The 23,894-nt window shown below is 41.9% G+C and overlaps 1 protein-coding gene across 2 annotated transcripts in view; it reads right to left on the bottom strand.

Moving 5' to 3' along the window:
• Positions 1-8,510: 8,510 nt before the first annotated feature.
• Positions 8,511-23,894, bottom strand: part of LOC308094273 (rho GTPase-activating protein 12-like) — a 54,300-nt gene continuing 38,916 nt past the window's right edge. The window contains exons 3-18 of one of the 2 annotated variants that reach the window (XM_080440820.1): positions 20,154-20,402; positions 19,073-19,282; positions 18,252-18,332; positions 17,899-18,024; positions 16,252-16,326; positions 15,420-15,481; positions 15,136-15,217; positions 14,705-14,806; positions 14,362-14,460; positions 13,757-13,859; positions 11,958-12,077; positions 11,630-11,728; positions 11,064-11,141; positions 10,745-10,879; positions 10,538-10,643; positions 8,511-10,066 (exon numbers count right to left, since the gene is read on the bottom strand). In XM_080440820.1, the coding sequence (XP_080296946.1) occupies positions 9,892-10,066; positions 10,538-10,643; positions 10,745-10,879; positions 11,064-11,141; positions 11,630-11,728; positions 11,958-12,077; positions 13,757-13,859; positions 14,362-14,460; positions 14,705-14,806; positions 15,136-15,217; positions 15,420-15,481; positions 16,252-16,326; positions 17,899-18,024; positions 18,252-18,332; positions 19,073-19,282; positions 20,154-20,402 (1,902 nt within the window). In that variant the 3' untranslated portion in view covers positions 8,511-9,891. The remainder of the gene's footprint in view (positions 10,067-10,537; positions 10,644-10,744; positions 10,880-11,063; positions 11,142-11,629; positions 11,729-11,957; positions 12,078-13,756; positions 13,860-14,361; positions 14,461-14,704; positions 14,807-15,135; positions 15,218-15,419; positions 15,482-16,251; positions 16,327-17,898; positions 18,025-18,251; positions 18,333-19,072; positions 19,283-20,153; positions 20,403-23,894) is intronic. The other variant, XM_080440821.1, reaches the window with a different exon arrangement.

A 23,894-nucleotide genomic window follows, 5' to 3' on the forward strand; every position in this document is an offset into this window, starting at 1 on the left:
TTATGGTTGAGTGAGTTTTTTTTATTGTAAGTCACCAAACAGTTCTCAGCTCCTAAGAAATACAATATAGATGTATATTGTATTTGTACTATCTGGTGAAGGTGCATTCTTTTGTCACAATGGTCCGACTCACTGCATAATAACCTGAGATATCTGACACTGCTATGCAGGATTATTAAAAAGCTGCAATACGTGCAATCTACAACTTTTATGTCCTACTGTGATATCTACCTGGGTATCTTGCATGAGACCACATTTCTACTGCTGAGCTATAAGACAGCTGACCAGGAGAGACATTGATATTGAGCTTCAGGCAGTACCACTTGTCAATCAGTACTATAGGTGTCCTATACCTGACACCAGGGTCTAACTGCAGATGTGCTAGTTATATCTACCATACAGTTAAAATAAAAAATTTTCACTTCCATTAAAATAAGATCCGGATTGCACCTTTAACCCTTTAAGACCGGTGTTATTTAGATTTCTTTGGCTATTCGAAAAATAGCAGATATACAAGCTCATAGCGCGGCACCGAGTGCCGCACTATGAGCTTGTAGATCTACTATTTTTGAAAAATCTTAAAGATTTGTGCAAATCTTTGAATATATATATAATTTAGTTTTAAAGCGAATTTTTTTAACTCTGATCTGTGCTTCTGGGGGTCCCTGGAACAACATATTTTGAGATGGGGGTCTGTTACCATCCAGTTTGCATCTAGAAATCATTTATGCAGATTGTATGCGATTACAAACACAGGACCGATCTCTTGTAAAGGGGGACAAATATGATTTCATAGTTTATCTACAGAATAATCAACTTTGTTATAGTTAATGTATAAGGCTGTTTACATTCGTTATTAGTTTATTTTGCTTTTGCTTGTGCACAACTCATCAAAACACATCCATTTTGCGTTGTTGTATGCAACACGCTTGAGCTTTGTATGAATGTATAACTAGTGTGTGGTGTCCATTTCTGACTTGTCTCCTGTCACCTGCAGGGGCCCTCATATGCGTCAATCGTCAAGAGGAACCTTCCTCTCAGCAGTGCGGGAATCTCACCTCCTGTCCCTGAAGTCACTCTAACAACACCGGTAGGTTGACAACAGCCAGCTCAGTACAAAACCAAACTAAGTTGCATTGATTCTTAACCACCAGCTCATAGCGCGGCACCGGCACTGAGCTTGTAGATCTGCTATTTTTGAAAAATCTTGAAGATTTGTGCAAATCTTTGAATATATGTATAATTTATGTTTTGAAGCGAACATTTTCTCTCTGATCTGTGCTTCTGGGGGTCCCTGGAACAACATATTTTGAGATGGGGGTCCGCAGCCAAATACATATCATTTTGGGGGTCCTTTACATGGAAAGGTTGGAGCACCACTGATATAGTAACATACGTTTTTTTCAAAAAAACTGTAGAATAAATATTCAAAGATTTGCACAAATTGTCAAATTGTCACGATTTTAAAAAGAAATAGCAGACCAACAAGCTCATAGCGCGGCACTCGGTGCCGCGCTATGAGCTTGTATATCTGCTATTTTTGAATAGCCAAAGACATCTAAAGTGACACAGATGCGTTCCCGTATTGAATGGGTTGAGACCTTCCTATTTTCTCAAGACATAGCTCGGTCTGTGTCTATGGATGTGGCATTGCTGTGTCCTATGTGGATGTATGTGGGATTTGCTGTATCTTGTGAATGTGTGGATGGAAGAGGGTTCTACGAAGCTGTATTTTATATTTGAGAATATTAAGTTTAGTGGGCCCTCATTTATCAACGCGGTGCAGACCAAATAATGGGCGTATGAAATAATGGATGTACGGCGAGATCAACAAAGTTTTGTGACTTTTTTGTCACAAAATTGCCATGATGTTTTGTTCTTTTCTTTTGAATTGAAAAGTATTGTCTCTGGCACTTGTTTTAAAAGTACCGGTTTAGCACTGGTATTGGTTAAAAACCCAAACGATACCCGACCTCTTTCTGGTAACATCCAAGCGACATTATTCAATTTTGGTGTGCCCGAAATGCAGCGTTGCAGCGTTGGGTCTTCTCACTCGGTTATCTTCCCTCTCCAGGTGGCAGAGACGGTGGCTTGCCTGCCTCTCACCGACAATGCTGCTTTCAAGTGGTTCTACAAAGATCCCCAAGGCAAGATACAGGGTAAGGCCTGGGGATGAAAGGAGAGAATCTGTATTCTGGAGCTTGGGTAGAAAACAAATGTGATTTGTAAAGTTGGAATGCAGAATGAAGAGTGAACATGTGAAACTCCCATGTGTGTCTCAGGTCCTTTCAGTAACCATGAGATGATGGTGTGGTTCCATGATGGTTACTTACTTGAGACCCTCTTGGTGAAGCTGGGCTGTGACGAGGTGTTTCAACCCCTGGGAGAAATAACGAAGAAGTGGGGAAGGGTCCCCTTCTCTGATCCTGCACCTCCACCTCTACCGGTAGGCTGCTGTTTTGAGAATACGGTAGGAACTATATTTATTCAATGTTTCTTTAACTGGGATCAGTGCAGTGACCAGGGGTCTATTACACGAAAAGTGAATTAAATAAGCCTGGGCTTAAGTCAAATCCAGGTTTGACAAAGTCTGGTCCGTACAGCCTGGTTTATTCCGTTCCATGAACGCCAAGCCAGGCTGAAAAGGAGCGACTTTGTCGAGCTAGACCTTGTCAAGCCAGGCTGTGTAGAGCCAGGATGGTAAAGCCAGGCTTCACATATTCCTGTAAAAGACCATGAAAGTCGATAGCAGAATCCTTGAACTTGACCAATCATGGAGCCCAAAACCACAGCAGCGTTCTTCTCTGTGGCTGAACAGCAGCACTGCAGCAGCTCATGGAATCACATTATGAGGAAGTAAAATGTATAAAGCAAGAAAGGACACATGGCCGCTATAGAGTCCTGACGTCACTCGTTCATCCCCTGGGTTGCATGTATATGTATGTATGTCAGACATTTTTTATAATCTAAAAAAAACCTAATATATTATCAAACATCTACAATATGAACTATAGTGTTAACAGAGTGTGTCACATAAGTCATTGTGAAACTATTATGATTCATGGTCACACTATTTCAGTAATTAAATTTAAGTATTTATTTCATTTTATTTGAATGCAGGGTCATTAAAATGAGTCCATATACAAACATAGGTGTTGAATTAACTGTGGAAAAAGTCACTGGTTTACGATTGGAGTCATTGGACTAATAGCTATTTCCCAAAACTTGAAGAACAAGGCACTGGATTAATTAAGCTTGGCTGTTAGCCTGCTCCTGACAAGGCTAACTTCACAGCTAAATTGCCACGGTAACTAAAGTAGGATTGCGTCAATTTTCTTTCGTGAAATCTAGTCATGGATAAACTTAGCCAGGGTGAACTGGCTAAACTAATCTGGCAAGATAATTCAGCTTTCATGAAACTGATTCATCGCAAACAAATTAAGCCAGGATAGGTGTTAAATCCAGGTTTAACCCCTAATTCTGCTTTTGCGAAATAGGGCCCTGTTATCGTACAATTGTTCCATTGTAGACCTGCGGAGCAGCATTGTCTCACCGTCTGACAGGCTTCTGGACACATATATCCACCCCAAAATGTATTATCTAACACACTAATAAATAATAATCCCTGTGAAAATATAACATTTTATAAACTCATTTAAACAAACTGCTTTAACAGTCATTCAGATAAGATTGCAGATCTGGCTGCATTGAAAATGGCGATGCGACGCTTGTGAGCTTGTAGATCTGCTATTTTCAAAATATACGAGCGCTTTTGCGAGAGCATTTTCGGAAGTCGGGACTCCCGACCATCTTTTCATGGACAGTGAGGTCTACAAACTTAACAGTAGCTTGCCCTATGGTATGGAATTATGTAGGCTACAACCTGGCTGGGTTAAGGATATTAACCCGACGCTCCAATCTCTTATTAACATGGCGGCACGGGATCACTGCAGCCCGCCCGAGTCTCATGGGGAATAGCCTACATGACTGCTTTATTTTAGTGTAACTCGAACGCTCACTGCTCGGTATGGGTTAAATAAATGCATATACAAGCGTATTCCATTCATGGCGATGTGATTGGTATCATAATATGTCATTCATGTAGGCTACAAACCTACGTGACAAAGATTGTTACGGATTACATGAAAGACACAGTTGGGCGTGTGTGTGTGTGGGAGAGAGAGAAAGTGTGCGTGTGTGGCGAGGCGAGCGGGGGAAACTCTTTCTTATTGGCTTTTCATGATTTGTTTGGTCGTATTCTGGTTCTTCATGTCGTAAAATCGGGGCGTTTCGAGAATATTTAAGGGGCATGTTATTTAAATGACGCTCGTTTTCAGACGTCAGATTTATCAAAGCTCCGACCAAATGTACGCTAGGATTGGCTATATAGGATCGCCTCATAAATGTGACTTTGACGTTGGTGTAAGGCCGAATTTATGGAAAAATATAAGCCGGTTTTTATGCTCCATTGATAAATGAGATCCACTGTGTATGAAATGTGCTATACAAATAAACTGCACTTTAATGTCTTGTCTTTTTCTGTCATAATGTAGTGGACCAACTTATTCCAAAGTGACCTGAAATCGTCCGTTGACGTTAAGAGGATGATGGATGTGGCTGTGTCCTCCCTCACCTACCTGAGAGGGATATTCCCAGAGGACGCCTACAGGTCTAGATATCTGGAAGGTGAACGGAAATGAACACTTCTTTGATAGTCATGGAATAAATGCCTTTATCATTTCTGTAAATGTCCTTCCCTCTCACTTTACTTGTTCAGATCAGTGTGTCAACATTTTCCGAGAGGACTTTGGGGGACCCGGACCTGGCATCACTTCCAGCATGATCAAATTGTTTCAGAAACTGGAAAAGAAAAGTGTACGTAGTACCATGTTTCTGCTCCTTTAGTTGAAATTGCTGTTGTTTCCTTAGGTCTGTGTGAGATAATATTGATTATTGCTTTTTAATATTGATGCTGTTTGTTTTTTTAACAGCTTGAAATTGTGTCCATTACGGTAAGTGAGGTCATTGGAAACAACTATTACATACATGTAACACGACAAGAAAAACAAAAAAGAATGTATGTATTAACTTTGTAAAGTCAGCACACTTCTGATGAGCACTTTTCTCGTTTATAGTCGTATGTACTGTAGTTAACTGACTCCTGACTGCAAAACAAATAGCCTTTGGAGGATATAGAATATTTACTGTGGTATATATAACAAGTGTGATTTTACATTGTAGGTTCACACCTACGCAGGTAACTACAATGTAAGTTATCTTCCCAACACTGAATAAAAACTTAAGTTTGATGATTCCAAACTAAAAGACACAATTATGGTTACAGCATAGTCTCTATTATCCCTTGCCTCTACTTAAAGATAACATATAAATTTTCTCCTCTCTTTGCAGGAGATAACGAACTACCAGTTCAAATTCAAATACACAGACAAAGGACCACAGATGGATATACTGAAGTGAGTGCTGTACACACTGTATATCTAACAAGCTTTATAACACAGTATACTGCTAAAGGTAGACAGCATGGAAGGGGTAGAGCTTTTTCACTGGGATTAGAACAAGATTATGTATATTTGGCTCTGGATTTTTCACATGTGAATGTAGACTGAAGGTTATTCTGTGGTGTTGTGTTTTCCATTTAAGTAATGAAACCTCAGGGGAATTTTTGGTGGAGTTCTCTAGGCAGCACTTTGATCTCCTTGAAGCTTTACAGAACAAAAATTGCCTTGACATTTCTGTGCAAAATAACACCAGTGTCAGTGTACTGTTCTGAGTTCCAAACTAAACTCTTTAACTGCAGGGACGGAATCCTACAGATCAAGAACACCAATAAGGCGTCTGTGCTGCAGTTTGAGGAGCTTTTCCGCCCAACGCAGAACCTGCGCTCTATCACCACGGAAGTCGTCCTCGACATGAAACTGTTACATCACGATGAGACTCAGATGGACACCCTGTGTCACTGGGGCTTTGCGGCAGGGTTTCGCCGGCCAGAGATGCTCCTGGAACGTCTGAACCGTTTTCACTCAGCAGGGGTGAATTGGAAATTCTTCCTCACAACTGACCAAAGAGAGAAGTCTCAGAGGGAAGTCTCCCTGACCTCTGAACTGGGCAAGGAGAGGCAGCAGTTCTCTGATACAGTTCACGACAACCTGCAGCAGCCCCCCAAAAAGGTCCAAACACACTGTCCCTCTCTCTCTCTCTTAACACTTTCTCTGCCAGATATTAATTAAGTAATTCATCCGCTGGCGTTTTTACCTTATTTTGACGATCCACGGAGAGCCACGGAAGCCCGATGTGGACACGGATGTAAACAAAGGCTGTCCTGGGGGGAGGGGGAGGGTCTCTTCTATCCACCGGAACAACATTTTTTTTTACCACGATCGTCCATTCTGTAGTTATCGGCCGTTGAATAAGGCTCGTTTTCACACAAAAATGAAGAAATCCGAGCTAGATGTGTTTTTCTGCACCTCATAACATAGGAGTGGACGGCAGTGAATCTTTTTGGGATGACGTCACATCCGTCCATTCCTTCTCTTGCAGTCAAGGGATCATTCATAGGTCGTGGAAGAGCGCCCTCTAGCGTTTTTAGCGTTAAAGGGATAGTTCACCCTCAAAATGACTTTTATTCTATGGATTAGTCACCCCATGGAGACTTGAATTCATCTATATTGTTTGGTTTTCGTCTCATTCCTAAGCCAGTAATTTGATGACCGGTAGGAGACATACAGAGTCTCCTTTGTGTCTCCTACCGGAACCGCTGCCTATTATTGTCTTAGGAATGTGACAAAAACAAACAAAATATCCATGAATTCATGGGGAGACTAATCCATAGAAAAAAAGCCATTTTGGGGGTGAACTATCCCTTTAACCCATTTAGACCTGAGGCCGATTCTAAAAATGCCTTCTAAATCCTGACTTAAGTTTTCTGAAAAACTCAAAAAAAAATCAACAATGACAACAAATGTATGTTGCTATATACTGTACATAGCAACAGGAACCCCAAAAGGGGTTCCCCGTCTTGAAAGGTATAGTTACAAATAGGGGTTCCTGCCCAAAATGGGTTACGCCATTGAAACCCGGAACGCATCTGTGTCATTTGAAGATTTCTTTGGCTATTCAAAAATAGCAGATCTACAAGCTCATAGCGCAGCACCGAGTGCCGCGCTGAGCTTGTAGATCTGCTATTTTTGAAAAATGAAAATGCCCCCTTAAAAGAGCATAACAAATACTGTTCATTTTCAGTTGAGTCACAGTAATTTTTGTATAGTATGGATGCTTTTGTTGAAAAGGTAATTAAAACACCATACTATTCTACTCTTTCCTCAGCTACGCTCCTATAGTGGACATGACCTGATGATTGATCCATTTGACGTAGAGGAAGACGTCAGTGAAGTTCGGCTTCAGGAAGCAGAGAGTGGAGATGGAGAGGAGGGTACGTTTGAACGGCAACAGATAATCATTTAGATAATCATTTAGTGTGATCACACATCTTTTAAAATGTGTGCATATTGAATATATATTGATTGATTGATTGATGTACTTTATTTAGTAAGACATCAGAACAACAGTACAAATTCACAATACAAGGTCTGCCTGCCTCTGCTGGTCGGTTGTTTGGTCCGTATTTTTGGACTGTCTGTTTTGTGTCTTTCTGTTTCAAATATTTTTTTATTGTGAAGCAGTTTTCTGTCTGTGAGTTTAACCCTCTGTCATTTTGTGTACATCTGTCTGCCTGTGTGATTCAGCCTCAGCCTCAGAGAAAATTGGACCATCTTCCAGCTGAACACCAGTGATCTCCGTGACAACCAGGACATTAAGAACCAGGTGTGGTAATATACTGTATCTGTGCTGTATTTGCTGATGTGTCAGAAAACTACTGCATTGCTCTGGCATTCAGCTGAACTAAAAGCGTGTTGCCTTCAACTTGAAGAGTATTTGAAGTGGTCAAACGAGCAATAGAAACTAGCAAAGAAAATCCTAATGATCTCAGCTATCTTTCAGCTAGCTTTTTATTGTTTCACTGTAATCCTAGTGGTAATTAATCCATTACAATGAACTATTGACAGTTCATGCAATGGACAGTCCTTATTCAGTCAATGTTCGAAAAATGATAATTCAGTTCAAGTTTGTGAATCTCCCCCCAAAAATTATCCTTTACTTTGCTCCTTCTCCCTGTACTGCAGTCCACATACTGATTGGTCTTGGTCTTGTATCTTCCATCCAGGTACCAGCCGGCCTATCAGGATACCAACCTGAAACATTCAGCAAATTCTTTGCTCTCTACCTCCATGGAGCCGTTTAAGACTGCATCATACCTGAATGATTGTGTATGTCCGTATTGAATAACTCAATTTAGTGTTATGCTTTTGTTTTAAATGGTATCATTAAGTTACGCATTAAGTATTTCAATCATCAGTTGTTGAATAACTGCACATGAGAAAATGCTTGTATTCCATGATAATTCAAATAAAAAGTAGACAAAATATGAAAAGTAGTATGTTCTTTTCAACAGAGGCCTTTATTCCAGTTTGAAAAAGCCAACAGTTCATTTGGAAAATTACATTCTTTTTTTGTCCATTTATGCGAGATGAAATCTCAAAAAAAAAGAAAATGTCACAATTTTATTCCACAATCTGTTGGTTGTAGAATCAGAATACATTATTGATCCATCCCGCGTATTTTGGCATACATATTTTTATTTACCTTTGTACAATATATTTTATCCATCCGTCCATCCATTAACCCATCCCATCCACACACGCGCACACACAATGCTGTACAAATTGATCAATAGAACATACATATATCATTTTCCAAAGTCTGTTTGCCTGTAGATGTATTATCCATTAGGAAAGGAAATACACAGCCGAGTACCTTGGTGTTTCAAGTTGCTTTACCTGGCATGAGATAATCTTCCCCCCTTAAAACTGAGACAGGTATAGATAGAGCAGTCTCTAAACCAGTGTTTTGCGACCCAAAAGAGAGAGAAAACAGGAGAAGGTGAGAGAAATAAAGAGAAAGTGCTAGCAACTGAAAGGAGGAGGCGAAAGATTCAAAGAATGAGATTTTTCTCAGGAAGCATTGACACTTCCACATTGCGCAGATTCTTTTGTTGGCTCCACCAGCTTTCTGATGAACATCATGTGTGGCATTCAACTGCGGTGGTCCAACAAAAAGTAGAAACTACAGCTTTTGTATTGTACTCGCACTGCGATCCAGCAGACGAGGGGCCTCTGAAACACACAGACAGTCACATGGCAGATATGGGTCACGCCTCTCTATAGTATGACTATAGAGAGGACTGCAGTCTTCCGTCTATACAAGTGGTGGTCAAGTACTGTACATTTATGTATTGTAGCCAGCATTGTTAACCTCCCTGCCATCTCATAGCATTGCGTCTGCAGGCAGCTACCGAGGCTAGAAGCCACATTCAGTTAGTTCAAGTCCAGTTCACCCCTCCATAGTCCTCAACAGAAACCTCCTTGTAGCGATGGACTTATCCAGTGCAGAGAGGCTTTGCCTCCACATCTCGGCCATAGGAATCCAGTGTAAGGTACAGGAGTGGATGTGACCTCCACAGGAAAACAGTGGCACTAACACAGCAGTGCAGAGGAGAGATGAGAGGATTGGTTAAGTGCAAAGAGTCTAAACTTTTTTTTTTGGGGGGGGGTCTTCAATTTCTCAAGATGATTGTATGTGGTTTGAAAAAACGTGAGCATGTGAGAAAGCCAGTGACCGCAGGCTGACTGGAGAGATGGAGGGATGCTGTATTGGGCCGGGCTTATTCCGGGGACAGGGCCATGCTGGGTTAAGAGGAGTTCTGTATTTCAGGTCAGGGGGTGCAGAGAAACACGCTTCCTCCTGTGATGTTGTCTACCTGCCGAAGATGCCCTCGTACTCCAGCAATATGAGCTCCACAATCTGGTTCTGATACACCATATGGACCGCCATGTTCAACGTCTCCGTCTCAGGTCGCAGGAGGGTGGGGCCGAAGACGATGGCCACGCTCTGGGTTGTCATACGGTTCTGCTCACCATGGTCGATCACCCTGGGGAGAGAGAGCGATTTTGAGTGTGTATTGCAGAATGTATTAGGGAGGGAGATATAGACTAGTGCAAGTACAAGCATAGACACATAACAGATCTAATTAAGTGAAATGCTAATAAATGAGGAATTGCCTCAATTGTCCACACATTTCATCTTTGTAAGCATTAAATATGTCTTCTTTTTCTAATGTAGAGCAGGCTGCTGCCGTTTAAATTCATTTTACTCCTTAAAGCTACAATCCATTTGTTTTATTCGTTGTCTCCCTCCTGATAAAAAGAGGGTGGCCCAGCAAGGGGCACATGTGGATGTAGAGCTGATTGGGGGGATTTCCCAAATATAGAAATAAATCTTGCCTTTAATGGAAAGTGTGAGTAATAAACTCTAAAACTCTAAAGCCCTGTAGCCCCCCTCCCCCCCCCCAATCATCAAACAAAATAATAAATAAAAGGGACAGGATGAATGTAGTGCTTACGTCCTGAGGTGTTTGAAGAGGACCTGCATGGTGTCGTGGTTTGGTTTGGGCAGCTGTTTCACCAGCTCTTTTATGGTATGGACACGCTGCTTGTAGTCAGGAATCTCTACAGAATGGACAAACCCGTCACAACTTTGCAGCGATGCAATGGATACGTCCTAATGTGCAAAAAGTGACTTCCATGATGTGTGTGTGTGTTGTGCATACTGATGGCGTTGACAAAGTCGTGGAAGAAAGCGTAGGTGAAGAGAGGCTCAGGCAGCTCTCTGAAGTACATCTTCAGAGCTCCAGTGGTCACATGGATGTCCTCCCACTTCCCATCTGTTAGGCTCACCTTCTCATCTACGGAGTCAGGTACACAGACGTACGCAAGCATGCACACAGATACACACAAAATAAATAGAATCAATTTCCAGACAATAGCAATACAGTATATGCCTTATATGCACTTGTATTCATACAATGCCTGAATGCATGTTGGGAGGAGGCTAGAGGTGAAGAGTTAACCTGGAGGGTGGCAGCTTACCGTGATTGACAGCGTAGCGTAGTTTCTGTATGACGGCCAGGTTCCCACTCACCCTGTACAGCCCATCCACAGAAAGACCTGCAGGGTAGAAATAACATGTACAGTATATATAACAGGTGCTGCTTCCCCAACACAGGGTATATCTAGTCAATCTGCAGTGCAGTCAATGGGACCAATTCAAGCTAATAAATACTATACATACATACATATATACAGATACACATACAGTATACATACATATATACATATATATATATATATATGTGTGTACTGTATATGTATATTTTTTATCACCAGTTTAGCATAGTGAATGTTACTCCTCCATTACCCTAGACATGCACCCAGGAAGTTAACACCCATTGATCATAATGATCATAATCTGTACACACACGCACCACACATGCACGCACACACACACACACAAACAGGCACGCACGGACGCACACCATCTACAGTTCTTAAGGGACCACATCGGTGGAATGGCATGTTTACCCCATTGACTTTGAGTCCCAGTTAAGAACTGCAGATGATGATCTGTGTGTGTAGTCGATGTCAGTATCACTCACCATTAGTCTCCACGTGGTCGATGCATATCATGACGAAGCTCGGCACAGTGGCGTTCTCCATGTGACACAGGTCACTCAGGCTGTAGCCAAACACCTGATCTGAAGACAGAGATTAAACACATGAACCCCACCACCCCTATTGTGGCCATGTCATATAGGCGGACAGTCAGCTAAAATAGGCGAAGATTTGGCGGAAATATCGCTCTACTTGCATACTATAGGCTGACATACAGTAAAAAATATCAACTTAAATATATTAAAACCAAGAAATAAATATCAGGATTTATCTGGGTTATTCGAGGTTTTGACACAAGAACCTGCATCCTACCTTTGATGTATCCCTTGTCTCTGACAGACTGCAGTGTAGGCCGGCGTGTCAGGAACCTCTTCAACTTGTGTCTGGTTTTCTTGTTTTCCGAGGCATCCATGCTGGAGGAGGTCTTCATGGCTGTGGCGGAGGGATGGGACAACGTTACCCAGTGGCGGGCTACAACTATTATTTTCTGCAAAAATAGCCGATTTACAACGTGTCGCATCGCGACGCGTTGTGAGCTTGGACATTGGCTATTTTCACTATTTTGTTTGAAACATTTTGCCTATATTGAGTGACATACCCAAAATAGGGATTGATTATTAAAGGTTGGGTAAGTGATATTTTTTGGTTAAAACAAAAAGTATTTTGTTAAAAGGTTAAAATACTATATTCTGATAGTAATCATTGCTATAGAGTGTTTTTTTCAGTAACAGATGTCTCCCTGTCTCTCCAGCTCTTTAATCAACAGAAAATACATTTTTCGGTAGGTGTCAAAATCTCAGCCAATCAGGTGAAAGTACCAATTTTTAAGCTTAATTTGTATAGTGTTCCAGTTCCAATTTTGTCTGCTCATTTCTTAGTGTCATCACTTCCAATTTCACTTGTTTAATCTGTATCCTGATTGAGTTCTCTGTCCTGGTTGGATGAAATGAAACTGAAATGAAAATGCATTTCTGTTTAATAAAGAGGTGGAGAGACAAGGAGACTCCTTTTACTGAAAAAACACTCTATAGCAATGAGTACTATCAGAATATAGAGCTATTTAACAATTATTTTAACCAACGCAAATCACTTACCCTACCTTTAACACATTCCATGCCAGAGTTTAATCTCATAATGTACTCACCAGTGCCAGCGTTTTATTGTTGTTTTTTTGTTTTTTTCATGTCGCCACAGACCTCGCTAAATAAGTTAAAAGTGCGCGTTCATTTGGTTCTAAACACACAGCGGATCTGTGAGAAACGGCCAGCGAAAATAGTTTCCAAATGCGAGCCGCCATCTTGAAGATACAGCAGATCAACGCTAAACAGTGATCAGCGAGGAGAAAAACAACAACCGAGAAAATCGAGTTTTAAACAGGATCCCAGACAGGAAGCGGATACGATCGAAAAAAACGGAACCGGTGGGGTTGGCAAAAGGGCCTACTCTGTGTGGAGTTTGCATGTTCTCCCCGTGTCTCCTAGGGTAGTTAATACCCTCACAAAAACATGTAGTAATCCTGGTCGCTATACCGCCTCCCCCATGACAGCCAGGGCGCCTGATGGAGGGGAAGGGAACTGGTTGGAATAACGTGTTCCTTCCACGCGCTACGTCCAATCAGGGAAACTCCCTCCTGTCAGGTGACAAGAAGGTCAGTTGGCTCTCATGCCTGAAGGAAGCATGAGCTCGGCCCTGGCCTCCCTACTGTGGGGGACTGGTGTAGTGCTGGTGTAGGGCGGGTGTAGCGCCCAGGATCACTTAGGAAATTGGCACCGGGTGAAAAAAAAAAAATGGGTTACAAAAATCGCGGGATAAAAATTAAAAAAAAAAAAAAAAAAAACGGAACCCGAATAATTCTGTTTCCGAATGGAAACCGGAAACGGAAATGGATAAAAAAAATTCGGAAAGTGCACCTGGGGCAATTTCAATGGGAATCGGCGGTTCGCGTAGATCTACGCGACTGGCACGCTGCGGCTTTAAATAGGTTCGCGTAGATCTACGCAACTGGCATTCAATGTGTTAATCAATTTAAATTATTGATTCTTTTTTATAATCGATTCGTTCGATTTACTGTTGCACCCCTAGAAGGAACGACTGACGAGTGACTGACTCACCTCTGCCCTTCTTAGAGTCTCTGTGATCCTTCTCCTCGTCCTGTTTCTCAGCACCAGGAGACTCTGGCATGTCCTCTTCTATGGCCTCATCAGACTCCCATGCCTGGAAACAAACACACACTTTTTAGAACCCATTTTCTACAAACTTTTATTTTTACCCATTTATTCATGTTGTATTTGTCTGTTTTACGCAACTTTCTTACGCTTGGCTACTCAACTATGCCATTACTTGACAACATCTGGGCTATTGGACCTCAGCTGGTATAAACTTAATATACAGTAACAACATTTTAACACATACTGTATATCCTACAGAGGTCGATATCAGCATTACTGTAGCTATGGGTGTTTGTCCTGACTTCTAAACGTGTGTCCTACAGTGTCCTGTTGCTATAAGTGTGAGTGCTTTGCCCACATTCACACAACAGCCATTTTGGTCTCACTATGAGGTAAGAGCAAAATGGCTGCCATGTGAATATGGTCAATGTTGTTGTGTCAAAGCACTGGGTACAAAAACAAACTCCTTCTGTGAACGTTGCAATCATCAACACTGTGTTTCTTATTGTGCTTGTGAAGGTGGAGGGGGTATGGTGGGGGTGTATTACATGCGTGCTGATGGTGTCCTGAAGTGCTCGGTACCAGTCGTTGATGACGCTGTCGTTCTCCGACTGGATCAGGAGCTCCGTGCCTTGGCGGGTTTTCAGCTACACACACACACACACACACACACACACACACACTGAGATTACAACCAGCATATCACTCATCTAAGTAACTATTGTCTGCTGAAAAAGTGTCTCCAGGACATCCACAACCACTCCAGGACAACGGCCATTAAGGCAGTTGTCCGGTGCAGCAAACCCAACCACTCTGCTATTCTAAAAATGAAATTAAATAAATAAATCTGACTAGCTGTGGTTATCATGGAGGTGGGTTCCCCTCAGTCACCTCCAACACATGCTTCTTGCTGGACTTGTCCTTTGAGGCCCACTCCACCGAACCTCCCTTCAGGTCCACAGTGAACTCAGGCTTGGATTGGCTGCTTCCAAACTGGGGATGAGGAGACAGGAGAAGACATGGACTAAAGGGTGCATTTGGAAATGCGCTCTGAGAATCTGCTTAGATTGGTTGACATATACGTAGATGAATGCGTTTGGTGGGTGGTTGGAAGGGTAGTTTTGACAATTGGACTGCAGGAAAGAATAGTAAATAAATGAATGCCACCCAAACATCCAAGAGACAAACAACAACACAACACCACAGAGAGAGACTTCAACAACTTCTATTTCCATATGAACCCGCTAGCATCCATCTGGTTTTAGTGTAAACTCCCAGTGACCTCACTTCTTCCCAGTGTGCAACAGATTTCTGTCACTCACCCAACTGGTCCCGCCTCCTTGGCCTTTAGCAAATAGCAGTGTGGATGCTTGGAGTACCGTCCAGGAAGAGGTCCAATTCTTCCTGTCAGGGGGATAATTCAACAAGATTATCTTATGTTCAGTTTTCTCTTATCTAAAATGTTATTGTTTCATTTTGTTTACTGTTTCAATATAAAAAAAAATACAACTTCTGGTACTGTACATTTAAACCTAAATCTAAATAACATAGTACTCAGCAACAACTACAAGTACTGCATCGGATTTCAACTCTGGCTCTTACTCACCGCACTTTCTTGCCATGTTCAGTGATTTTAGTCACATTCAGAACGCCACATTTTTCTGATGGCTGCAGAGACACACAAACATCACAACATATTGGAGTGGTGGCATACAGGAACCACAGCGAGAGAAAAGAACAGAGCAAAGAAATGTCCAAGACTACATTCACAGATGAGATCAAACATCTGTCAACGCTAGTAAACATCAGGCCAAACAACCCAAAGAGATCTGACAGAGAAGAACACGACACCACCACCAAGATCATCACCACCACGTCAATTCAGGAGAAAAACACTGCAAATAGGCTTTCCATCACCACACCTTTCAGAAAGGGAAGCTTAAATATCATGTACAGACAGCCTTAAAAAAATACATTGAAGGAGAACTTCGCTGGTATTTAACATGATTCCTGTCGTTCTTTTGTGAGGATGTGAAAATCGAATGCACCCGATTGGATTCACATTAAATATTGTCAAATTAATTAATTAAAATTCATTAGGTTACAGTTAAACGCAGCATGTGGACTTCAGGGATAAAGTTGCCTCGACTTGCAATCGTGGAATTCTATAATTGGCCTTTAAGGCTGGATACAATTGGTATTTTTGAATGGGCATTGCTTCTAGCAACTTTCCATGCAAAAAAAAGAGAAGTTTCAGGGTCACAGAAGTCACAATAAGTGAGAACAACTTTGGCTAATTAACTCCTTGAGCAATGCTGTTCATCAGCTGTGCCCAAAAGCTTATCAATTTCTTTAAGCAGAATGCACAACTTGACCCCCTCAGTGACTCTAAGGGACAGAGCAGCAACACCCGAGGGGAGAAGAGGGGAGATACTAACAGAGGTGGGGGGCTTTGGAGATGAAGGGCAGGAGTCAGAGTCAGGAGAGGAGGGCTTGGGGCCTGGAGGAGCATCCTAATATTGAGAAACATGGATGACACACAAGGCAAATGAGTAAAAAAAAAGTCACTTCAACCAGAAGGGACCACGGCACGAGAACATGAGACGTTAATGTAGGTGCAGATGTTTGACGATAGTGTTATTGATTGACAGGAAGACCTATTGGAATTAGATTGAATTAAGCAGTGGGATTCTGAAGCGTGATAGTTGGAAAAGGCCTCTAGTTGGTAATCTGCACCCAGCACAATATTGTGCTGTTCCACACACTGGCACGGTGGCACCAATGAAATTTCTTGAAAGCACCGAGATTGAATCGAATCAAATCCGTCGCCATGGATGTTGTGGCGTGATGCGTCAGCAATATTCTGCTGACAATGCGCAAGTTTGACTGATGATCTACGGTAACTAGCAAAACAATTTGGCCTCTTTCCCTTTAAAATCACATTGGATCACATGGATAGGACTGCAAATAAAAGAATAAATGTTATGACCAACCCATGAACCCTAGCGTACCTATTCTGGGGCGTACGTTTGGGGAAAATAGCTGATCTGCAAGCTTACAATGCATCCCAACTTGACACATTGTGAGCTTGTAGATCAGATATTTTCAGCTAAAAGATTTTGTGTAGAGGGGAAAAAAAGGGGAACCAAGTGTAGAGCTCTGGGGGACCCGTGTCAACTAAGTAAATAGGGTTTGTTGTTCATCGCCCTTAGAGGCCATAACATACCAGCCCATAACAGCCCAATACACATAATAAATTATGTTAATCTGGATAAAATATTGTTGAAAATCTGTGGGGAAATAAAAATGAAAGAGGCATTCAAGTGACCAAGATCTGTCAAACACATTTCCACAATTCAAAGTCTCCTTCACTTCCCCTGTCAGGCAAATCAGGTGAGGATGATCAGTCTAAAGTTAACATAGAAGTAAGGATAAAGAAACAGATACATCCGGTGATGCTATACTGCCTCGTTTCATCTCATTATCGTCATGCAAGGTGATTGGCTTTTTGGAATGAAGGTCAAGGCAATTGATTGGCGGGTTGAATGACAGGTCACACTGACTTGGTGTTTGTATGGGTGTGGACGGGCAGAGCCTGCACGGAAACGCCTGGTTTTGAGGAGCCGCTGAAACAAAACCAGTCCGTTTGCAAACCTTGTGTTATTATCACACACAACACAACCTACCACTCGACAGGACAGAACAAAAACTAACATTTGTACAGTAGCTGTAAAATGAGTGATCGTTAGGGTTTTCTTTTTTTTATTGGGGTAAAATTATTGTCTTTAGAGTGCAGCTGTAATATAGTATCAGTTGACCAAAGTTTATTGAATGTAATAAAACATGGAAGGAAGGTCTATTTATTTGTAATTTGTAGTCACTAGTTCACAGGGTATGGAATGCAATGCAATGAGATAATTGGGGGACAAATACTGTCTATTTGTAGCAACAACAGACCCAAAGTTAAATGAAACAAAGGACAAATGTTCTCTGGTTGTAGTGTAATAACATAGAAGACAAGTGGCTGTCTATTTAACGACAGTAAACAAACGTGTATGGACTGTACTGCATACTGTGTTTCAAACCTTGTCGTTGGGCTCCAGGACGTAGGTGCTGTGTCTCCACTTGGTGAGGACGATGGGTTCCTGTTTCCTGTCCAGACTGCGGGTCTTGGGGGCATCTCTGCCCGGCTGGGGTGGTGAGTGGTTGTACTGGCAGGGACGAACAAAGAGAAAGGAGCAGGGTTGGAATTAAATCACTTTAAAAGTCCATCAAACAATAAAACACAACAGATATAGGGTTGTATACATTACAAGCTTTATAAGATGAGTCCAGCCTGATTTATAATTGCTGCCCTTAGAGGCGCAGGACAGCGTCCTACAATGGAGTATAAATTAGCATTAGATTGCAATGAGCAATGAGTGGTAAAGATTCTCACCTTGGGCAGCTCCCATTCTGACCTGGAGCCATCTGCGCTGTAGTAATAGGGCCTGCCCTGGTCATCTACATGCTTTATCCACTGTTGGCACACACAAAGGTCAAAAGTGGGTCTGACTGACTGGTACGCGCTCTGACCTTACGTAAGAGCATATCGTCTGAATGAAAGCTACAATACTGACTAACGCCTGAATAACATTGAAACGAATCCTCTTTGGAACATCACATCATATATGCTGGACTGTGTGTGATGCTTGAACGCCACCATGAAGGACCCCAGAAGCACAGCAACCCAGAGAAGAAACCCCAGGTATGGAAGTACAACACCATCACACTGTCCTCTGCTGGTTGTGTTCAAAGTCTTGACTGTGATTTATTCAATTATGACGTTATTAACCCATTAATACCTGGGACGCATCTGTGTCACTTTTAGATTTCTTTAGGCTATTAAAAAATAGCAGATATACAAGCTCATAGCGCGGCACCGAGTGCCGCGCTACGAGCTTGTAGATCTGCTATTTTTTAAAAATCGTGAATTTTTTTTTTCCAGATTTTTTTCAAAAAACTGTTAGGATTTAGAAAACATTTGTAAGAATCGCCTCAGGTCTTAATGGGTTAAATAACACAGGTGCATCCGGCTTGGCCGGGCACTCTAACGAACACGTGGATGTTGGTGTAGATATTACCAAACGTTTTTTCCCTGGAAAATGAAAAAAAAAAAAAACAGTCTGCCAGGAATGAAAACAGCCAGCAGAGGGAACTAGTCATCTCTGTCCTTTCCCATGTAGGGAACAGTTAGGAGCGCCTGCAGCAGGAAGGTACCTTCTCATTAGTGTAATCGCTGACGTACAGCGTGTGGCCGTGCTCATCCATCTCCTCTGACCAGCCGCGGGGTGGCGAGCCGTACTGGCTGTCTGACTGGCTAGAGTAGGTACCGAGGCAGGTGTCCTCCGATGACAGAGGCTGGAGGCGGCCAATGGAGAACGAGAGGAGAGGGAGGAAGGACGGCGAGAGCGGGAGAGGAGGCGTGCTCTACCATTCAGGGAGGGGGGGGGGGGGAAACGAGAATGATGTAAAGAGACGAGAGAGAGAGAGAGAGAGAGAAAGATCTTTCACCATGGAGTTATAAAAGGAGAACAGATGATTGGAATGCACCCATAACCAATCAGTGTAAATCAGATTAGCGCAGAGCCAAGGAAATGCCCGCCACCAATGAAACGCAGAGTGCAGCGGTGCTGGATAGAGGGACCAGACACCCGTAATGAAGAAACCAATAAACCACTTTACTGTGAACTCTGTGACCTCATATAAACCTTGAATGTGAATGCAGGAGATCTTGTGGTGACCTGACTGTGGGTTTGCATTCGTTCAGTAGTACCATCGACTGCTTCTCGCCAGTAGATGGCAGTGTGGGAAAGCAGTTTTAACTCGATGGAATTGATGACTCAAAATCAGTGATGCCTTCAGTGTGAGTCACCGCCTGATTTGGTACATAAGGACTCTGTGTGCGGTTTCAGTGGGCGTGCCAGTATGAGAACAAGTGTATGCTATTGTATGTGTAATGTTTCGGTTCAGTACTCATCAATGTGTGAAATACCAGTGATGTCACCCACATTGCTGCCGCACAGGCATGCACATGGAAGCATGTGGGAGTGTGTGACAGTGTGTATACACGTGTACAACATGCATCATACACATTCGACTACCCTAATGCCAAGTCTGAGGATTGTCTGCAATCTAATTTATAGTCGATTGTCTGAGAATTATGTTCTGCAATGTCCCGTTTAATTGAATCATCGATTATCGATGGACAGCATGTAGTAATCAAATAATCGGTTTAGTGATGTATGACGCTAGGATTTCTAATACATGCCATGCACAACCATAATGTGAAGGTGCATACCTCGGTACTCTCTCCAGTGCTGCCTGTGCTGGTCTCCTTGGCACGTGGTGGCTTCCAGGTCTTCTCCTGGGTGGAGCGATTGTAGTAGAAGTGTCTGCCGCTGTGATCCTTGTGGGTCTCCCAGTCTCCCAGCACGGAGACCGGGGAGCAGTCGGGCTGCGGGGGTTGGTTGGACTGGGAAATCTTCAGCTCCTGGAGGTTAGTGTAGACCGGAGAGTCGGAGCGCCCCTGGCCTGATGGAGACACCGACTGATGGAGGGAAAGGGGAAGAGAGAGAGAGAGAGAGAGAGAGAGGGGGGGGGGGGCAGGGGGGGTAGTAGTTGGTTAAAACCATGAATGCAGGCAGCAGTGATATAGGTGTGTGTGTGTTACATCCTGCAGAAGTATCTGGGGGATGTGTGAGTGAGAACGGCAGTGGAATGAAGTTGATCAAACCTGCAACACTGCCATTATGTGGTCGACGTGCTAACTGGTCTGCTAATGTCAAGTGCCTGACATTATCTTGTCTACATAACATGATTGTCATGGTGATAATATTACTGCGTATGCTGTACATGTGTGCATTGGACGATTCATCTCATGAGCATAGCAGCACTGGCTCACACTTAACCATACATAAACAACATCGTACTGGTACTACAGACATGCTGATGTATTTTGGGAGGCCAACCCGGAAATTACCTCTGGAAAAATCCGATGGTCTCCCTCAGTGGAGAAATTAAGAAAATAAGCTTATGATATCCCCCTCCAAAAAACTTTTTCATTGACCTTTGTAACCACACAACCAATTTATAGGCAGGAAAAAAAACACCTATACCCATGAGTACAATTCATGTTATTTGTCCATAATTCAAAAACCCTATGGTAAAGAAAAAGCATTTGAAATCAGGTCAAGGCAACCCATTGTGAACTCACAGGTTTTAGGACTACTAACTGTAATATTCTTATTTGGTACATGACAATGTACAGTATATAATATAATGAGTATTGATTAGATAAGTACCGCTTTTATCCTTTTCTGTACTTTTATGTATCTTGTATTAATGAATTTTACCCTGCAGGATCAATAAAGTACAATTCTACTCCCAAACCTAGTACAATCTTAATCTCCTGAGCTCAGAAGGCAGAGCAGTCACTTGGGAATCAGAAGGTTTACTTATGTGAGGAATTAACAATAAAGTGCTTTGAGTGGTCAAAGAGTAGAAAGGAGCTACATAAAAGCAGTCCATGTACCATTTTACCTTTCTAGTTGCTACTGAAAGATGAGCAAAGTTTCAGTCTAATTTATAGACATGGAACACCAACACATTGGAGGACATCGAGGAATGGGACAAGAGGAAGGAAGTGTAGCACATAACAGGAAGTGAGAGCGGGACAGACAGGGAACCGTGAACTGCCAGGATCTGTTGTACTTGTTACAAATAAGAGATTCTACTGGGAGAAATACAGAAGTGAGACTGACTTGTGGAGACAGATTATTCTGTACATCAACATAACAGAATATCATCATGAACAACAACATGGAAAGAAAAATGTAAGAGAGAAAAATAATAAAGGAAATTCCACCATAAAAACACATGTGAAATACACATTATTCTTTGGTTCTTGCCTGGGAAATGTAACTTTAGATTTATGAGAGTCCTCCCAATGCTGGAAAGAATAAAGAGGATATTATAATATCCATGAAGATGTCAATATGCTAGAACAAATAAACACCATTTTAAGTGTGTAACCCATGTTCCTGTAATAATAAATCTCCAAATGTGATTCCAACACATTTTAACACACCCTTGACAGAACCAGAATCACAAAACATCATCTCAGAAAACATCTTCTGCCAATATTCCTGCCAACACTTGAGCAACATCAATCAAGTCCTATTAAGTCTCATTACAGCCTCTTAAAAGCAGCGTACTCCATCTAATAAAAGAGCAACATGCTGCAATTCACACACACATACAGTAGCTGATCTCACAATCAGAAATGTCTTCATGAAATATCAAAATGCCCATGAAATACATTTTCATTCAACTTAAATTTATACTAAGTGACATTATGAAAAAGGAAAAAATACTCCTAAATAAAAAAAGGCTATAGATTTTACAGAGAAACTTCTCTACGCTGACTGTTCTTCATGATCATTTTATATTGGCATTACAAAGGAGCTGAATGTCTGGGGAGTGACAGGGCAGAGAGGCTCATAAATAATGCCAGTGTGCCCTGAAGCCTCGTAGAGCCTGTGATGGTTTTATTACTCAGAGATCAATAGGGATGAAATATGCAGGGGCCAACAGAGAAAACAGTTGGAGGGCAGGTGACGATCGATGGACTGTTCACTGGACCCAAGGAGATAGTCAGGTACTACCTCATGCATGCTGTACTACCAAAGAAATGTGTCATTATATCCAGCTCTCTGGTTCCCAGTGGAGACACCATTTTCATTTTTTGATAAGGCACCATAGGTTGTTAAAGGTATGAGCACTGAATGATATATGCCTAGATTGACTACTTGTGTTGTGCATCTGCACACCACTGTAACATGCGATTGCTTTATCAATCACAATCATCACAAAGTTGATTTGTTCTCATTGGAACACTAGAGTCAGTGTGGAGATATACCCTTTTCTATTTTTCTACTATTACAATTTTCTATTCTATATAATATAAATTGCAAGGTGCAATAAATAAATAAATTGTAAGTGCAAGGATTCAGGTTACATAATTCATACATTTTGTTGTTTGTACTATACTGTATGTCAATGGGATTTTTAAGGTAGAGAAATATGATCAAATTGTTTACACATGTGGATGTGGTACAGTATCTACACAGACTGTTCAAGATGCCTCACCTATGGACTGTAAAGACTCTGTTTTGGTATCATGTGCCTCAAGAACATTTCTGTGAGTACTGGTATTCCCTCTGACTATAAAATAACTTTTCTAGACCGTGTACCCAGTAATATAACAACTGTTAAAATAAGCTGGCACATTCTCTTGTGTAACATAGTTTGAATGCATCTGGTTAGCAGGGTGGCTGGTGAGTTAGAATGACCATGTCTGAAAAGAAAGGTCCCTTGTGGTTTAATCTTTGAAGTGTCATTGAGCAAGACACAGAACTCGTATTTGCGGTTTAATGGGTCAGAGAAAATGTCAATAAAAAAATTAATAAAAAAAAACGTAAAATCTTGGGTTGCATCTCTAGGTTGCAACCCAAGCAACCTAGAGATGATCTCTAGGTGTTCTCTAGATTTCCCCTTCACATAACAGAACACAAAACAGGTATATAATAAATTAAAACTTGTCTACCTTTGGTGGTGAGCAACTAGTGAACACATCATCGTCTCTAAGTTCTGTGAGAGGATGAAGCAGCACTCCTCAGACGCATCATGGCGAGTGTGTCATGGAAATACTTTTGTTTCAGTGCAACACTGTCTAAGCTGTTCTGAAGTCTCTCTCTGTGCTGTTAAGCGCACATGTGATTTTATGTATCAAAGGGGAAGTTCAACCGTTGGGAAGCTGCGGAGACGGATCTCCACTTCGATGGAACCACAAAACCACAAATTTCCCCTCTGGAGTATCTGTGTTCAAAACACAACTTCAATGAACCACCACCAACCACAATAAAGTGTGTGTGTGTGTGTGTGTGTGTGTGTGTGTGTGTGTGTGTGTGTGTGTGTGTGTGTGTGTGTGTGTGTGTGTGTGTGTGTGTGTGTGTGTGTGTGTGTGTGTGTGAGAGAGAGT

The sequence above is a fragment of the Gymnoscopelus braueri genome (assembly GCF_963280865.1).
Source record: "Gymnoscopelus braueri genome assembly, chromosome: 10".
NCBI classification, from domain to species: domain Eukaryota; kingdom Metazoa; phylum Chordata; class Actinopteri; order Myctophiformes; family Myctophidae; genus Gymnoscopelus; species Gymnoscopelus braueri.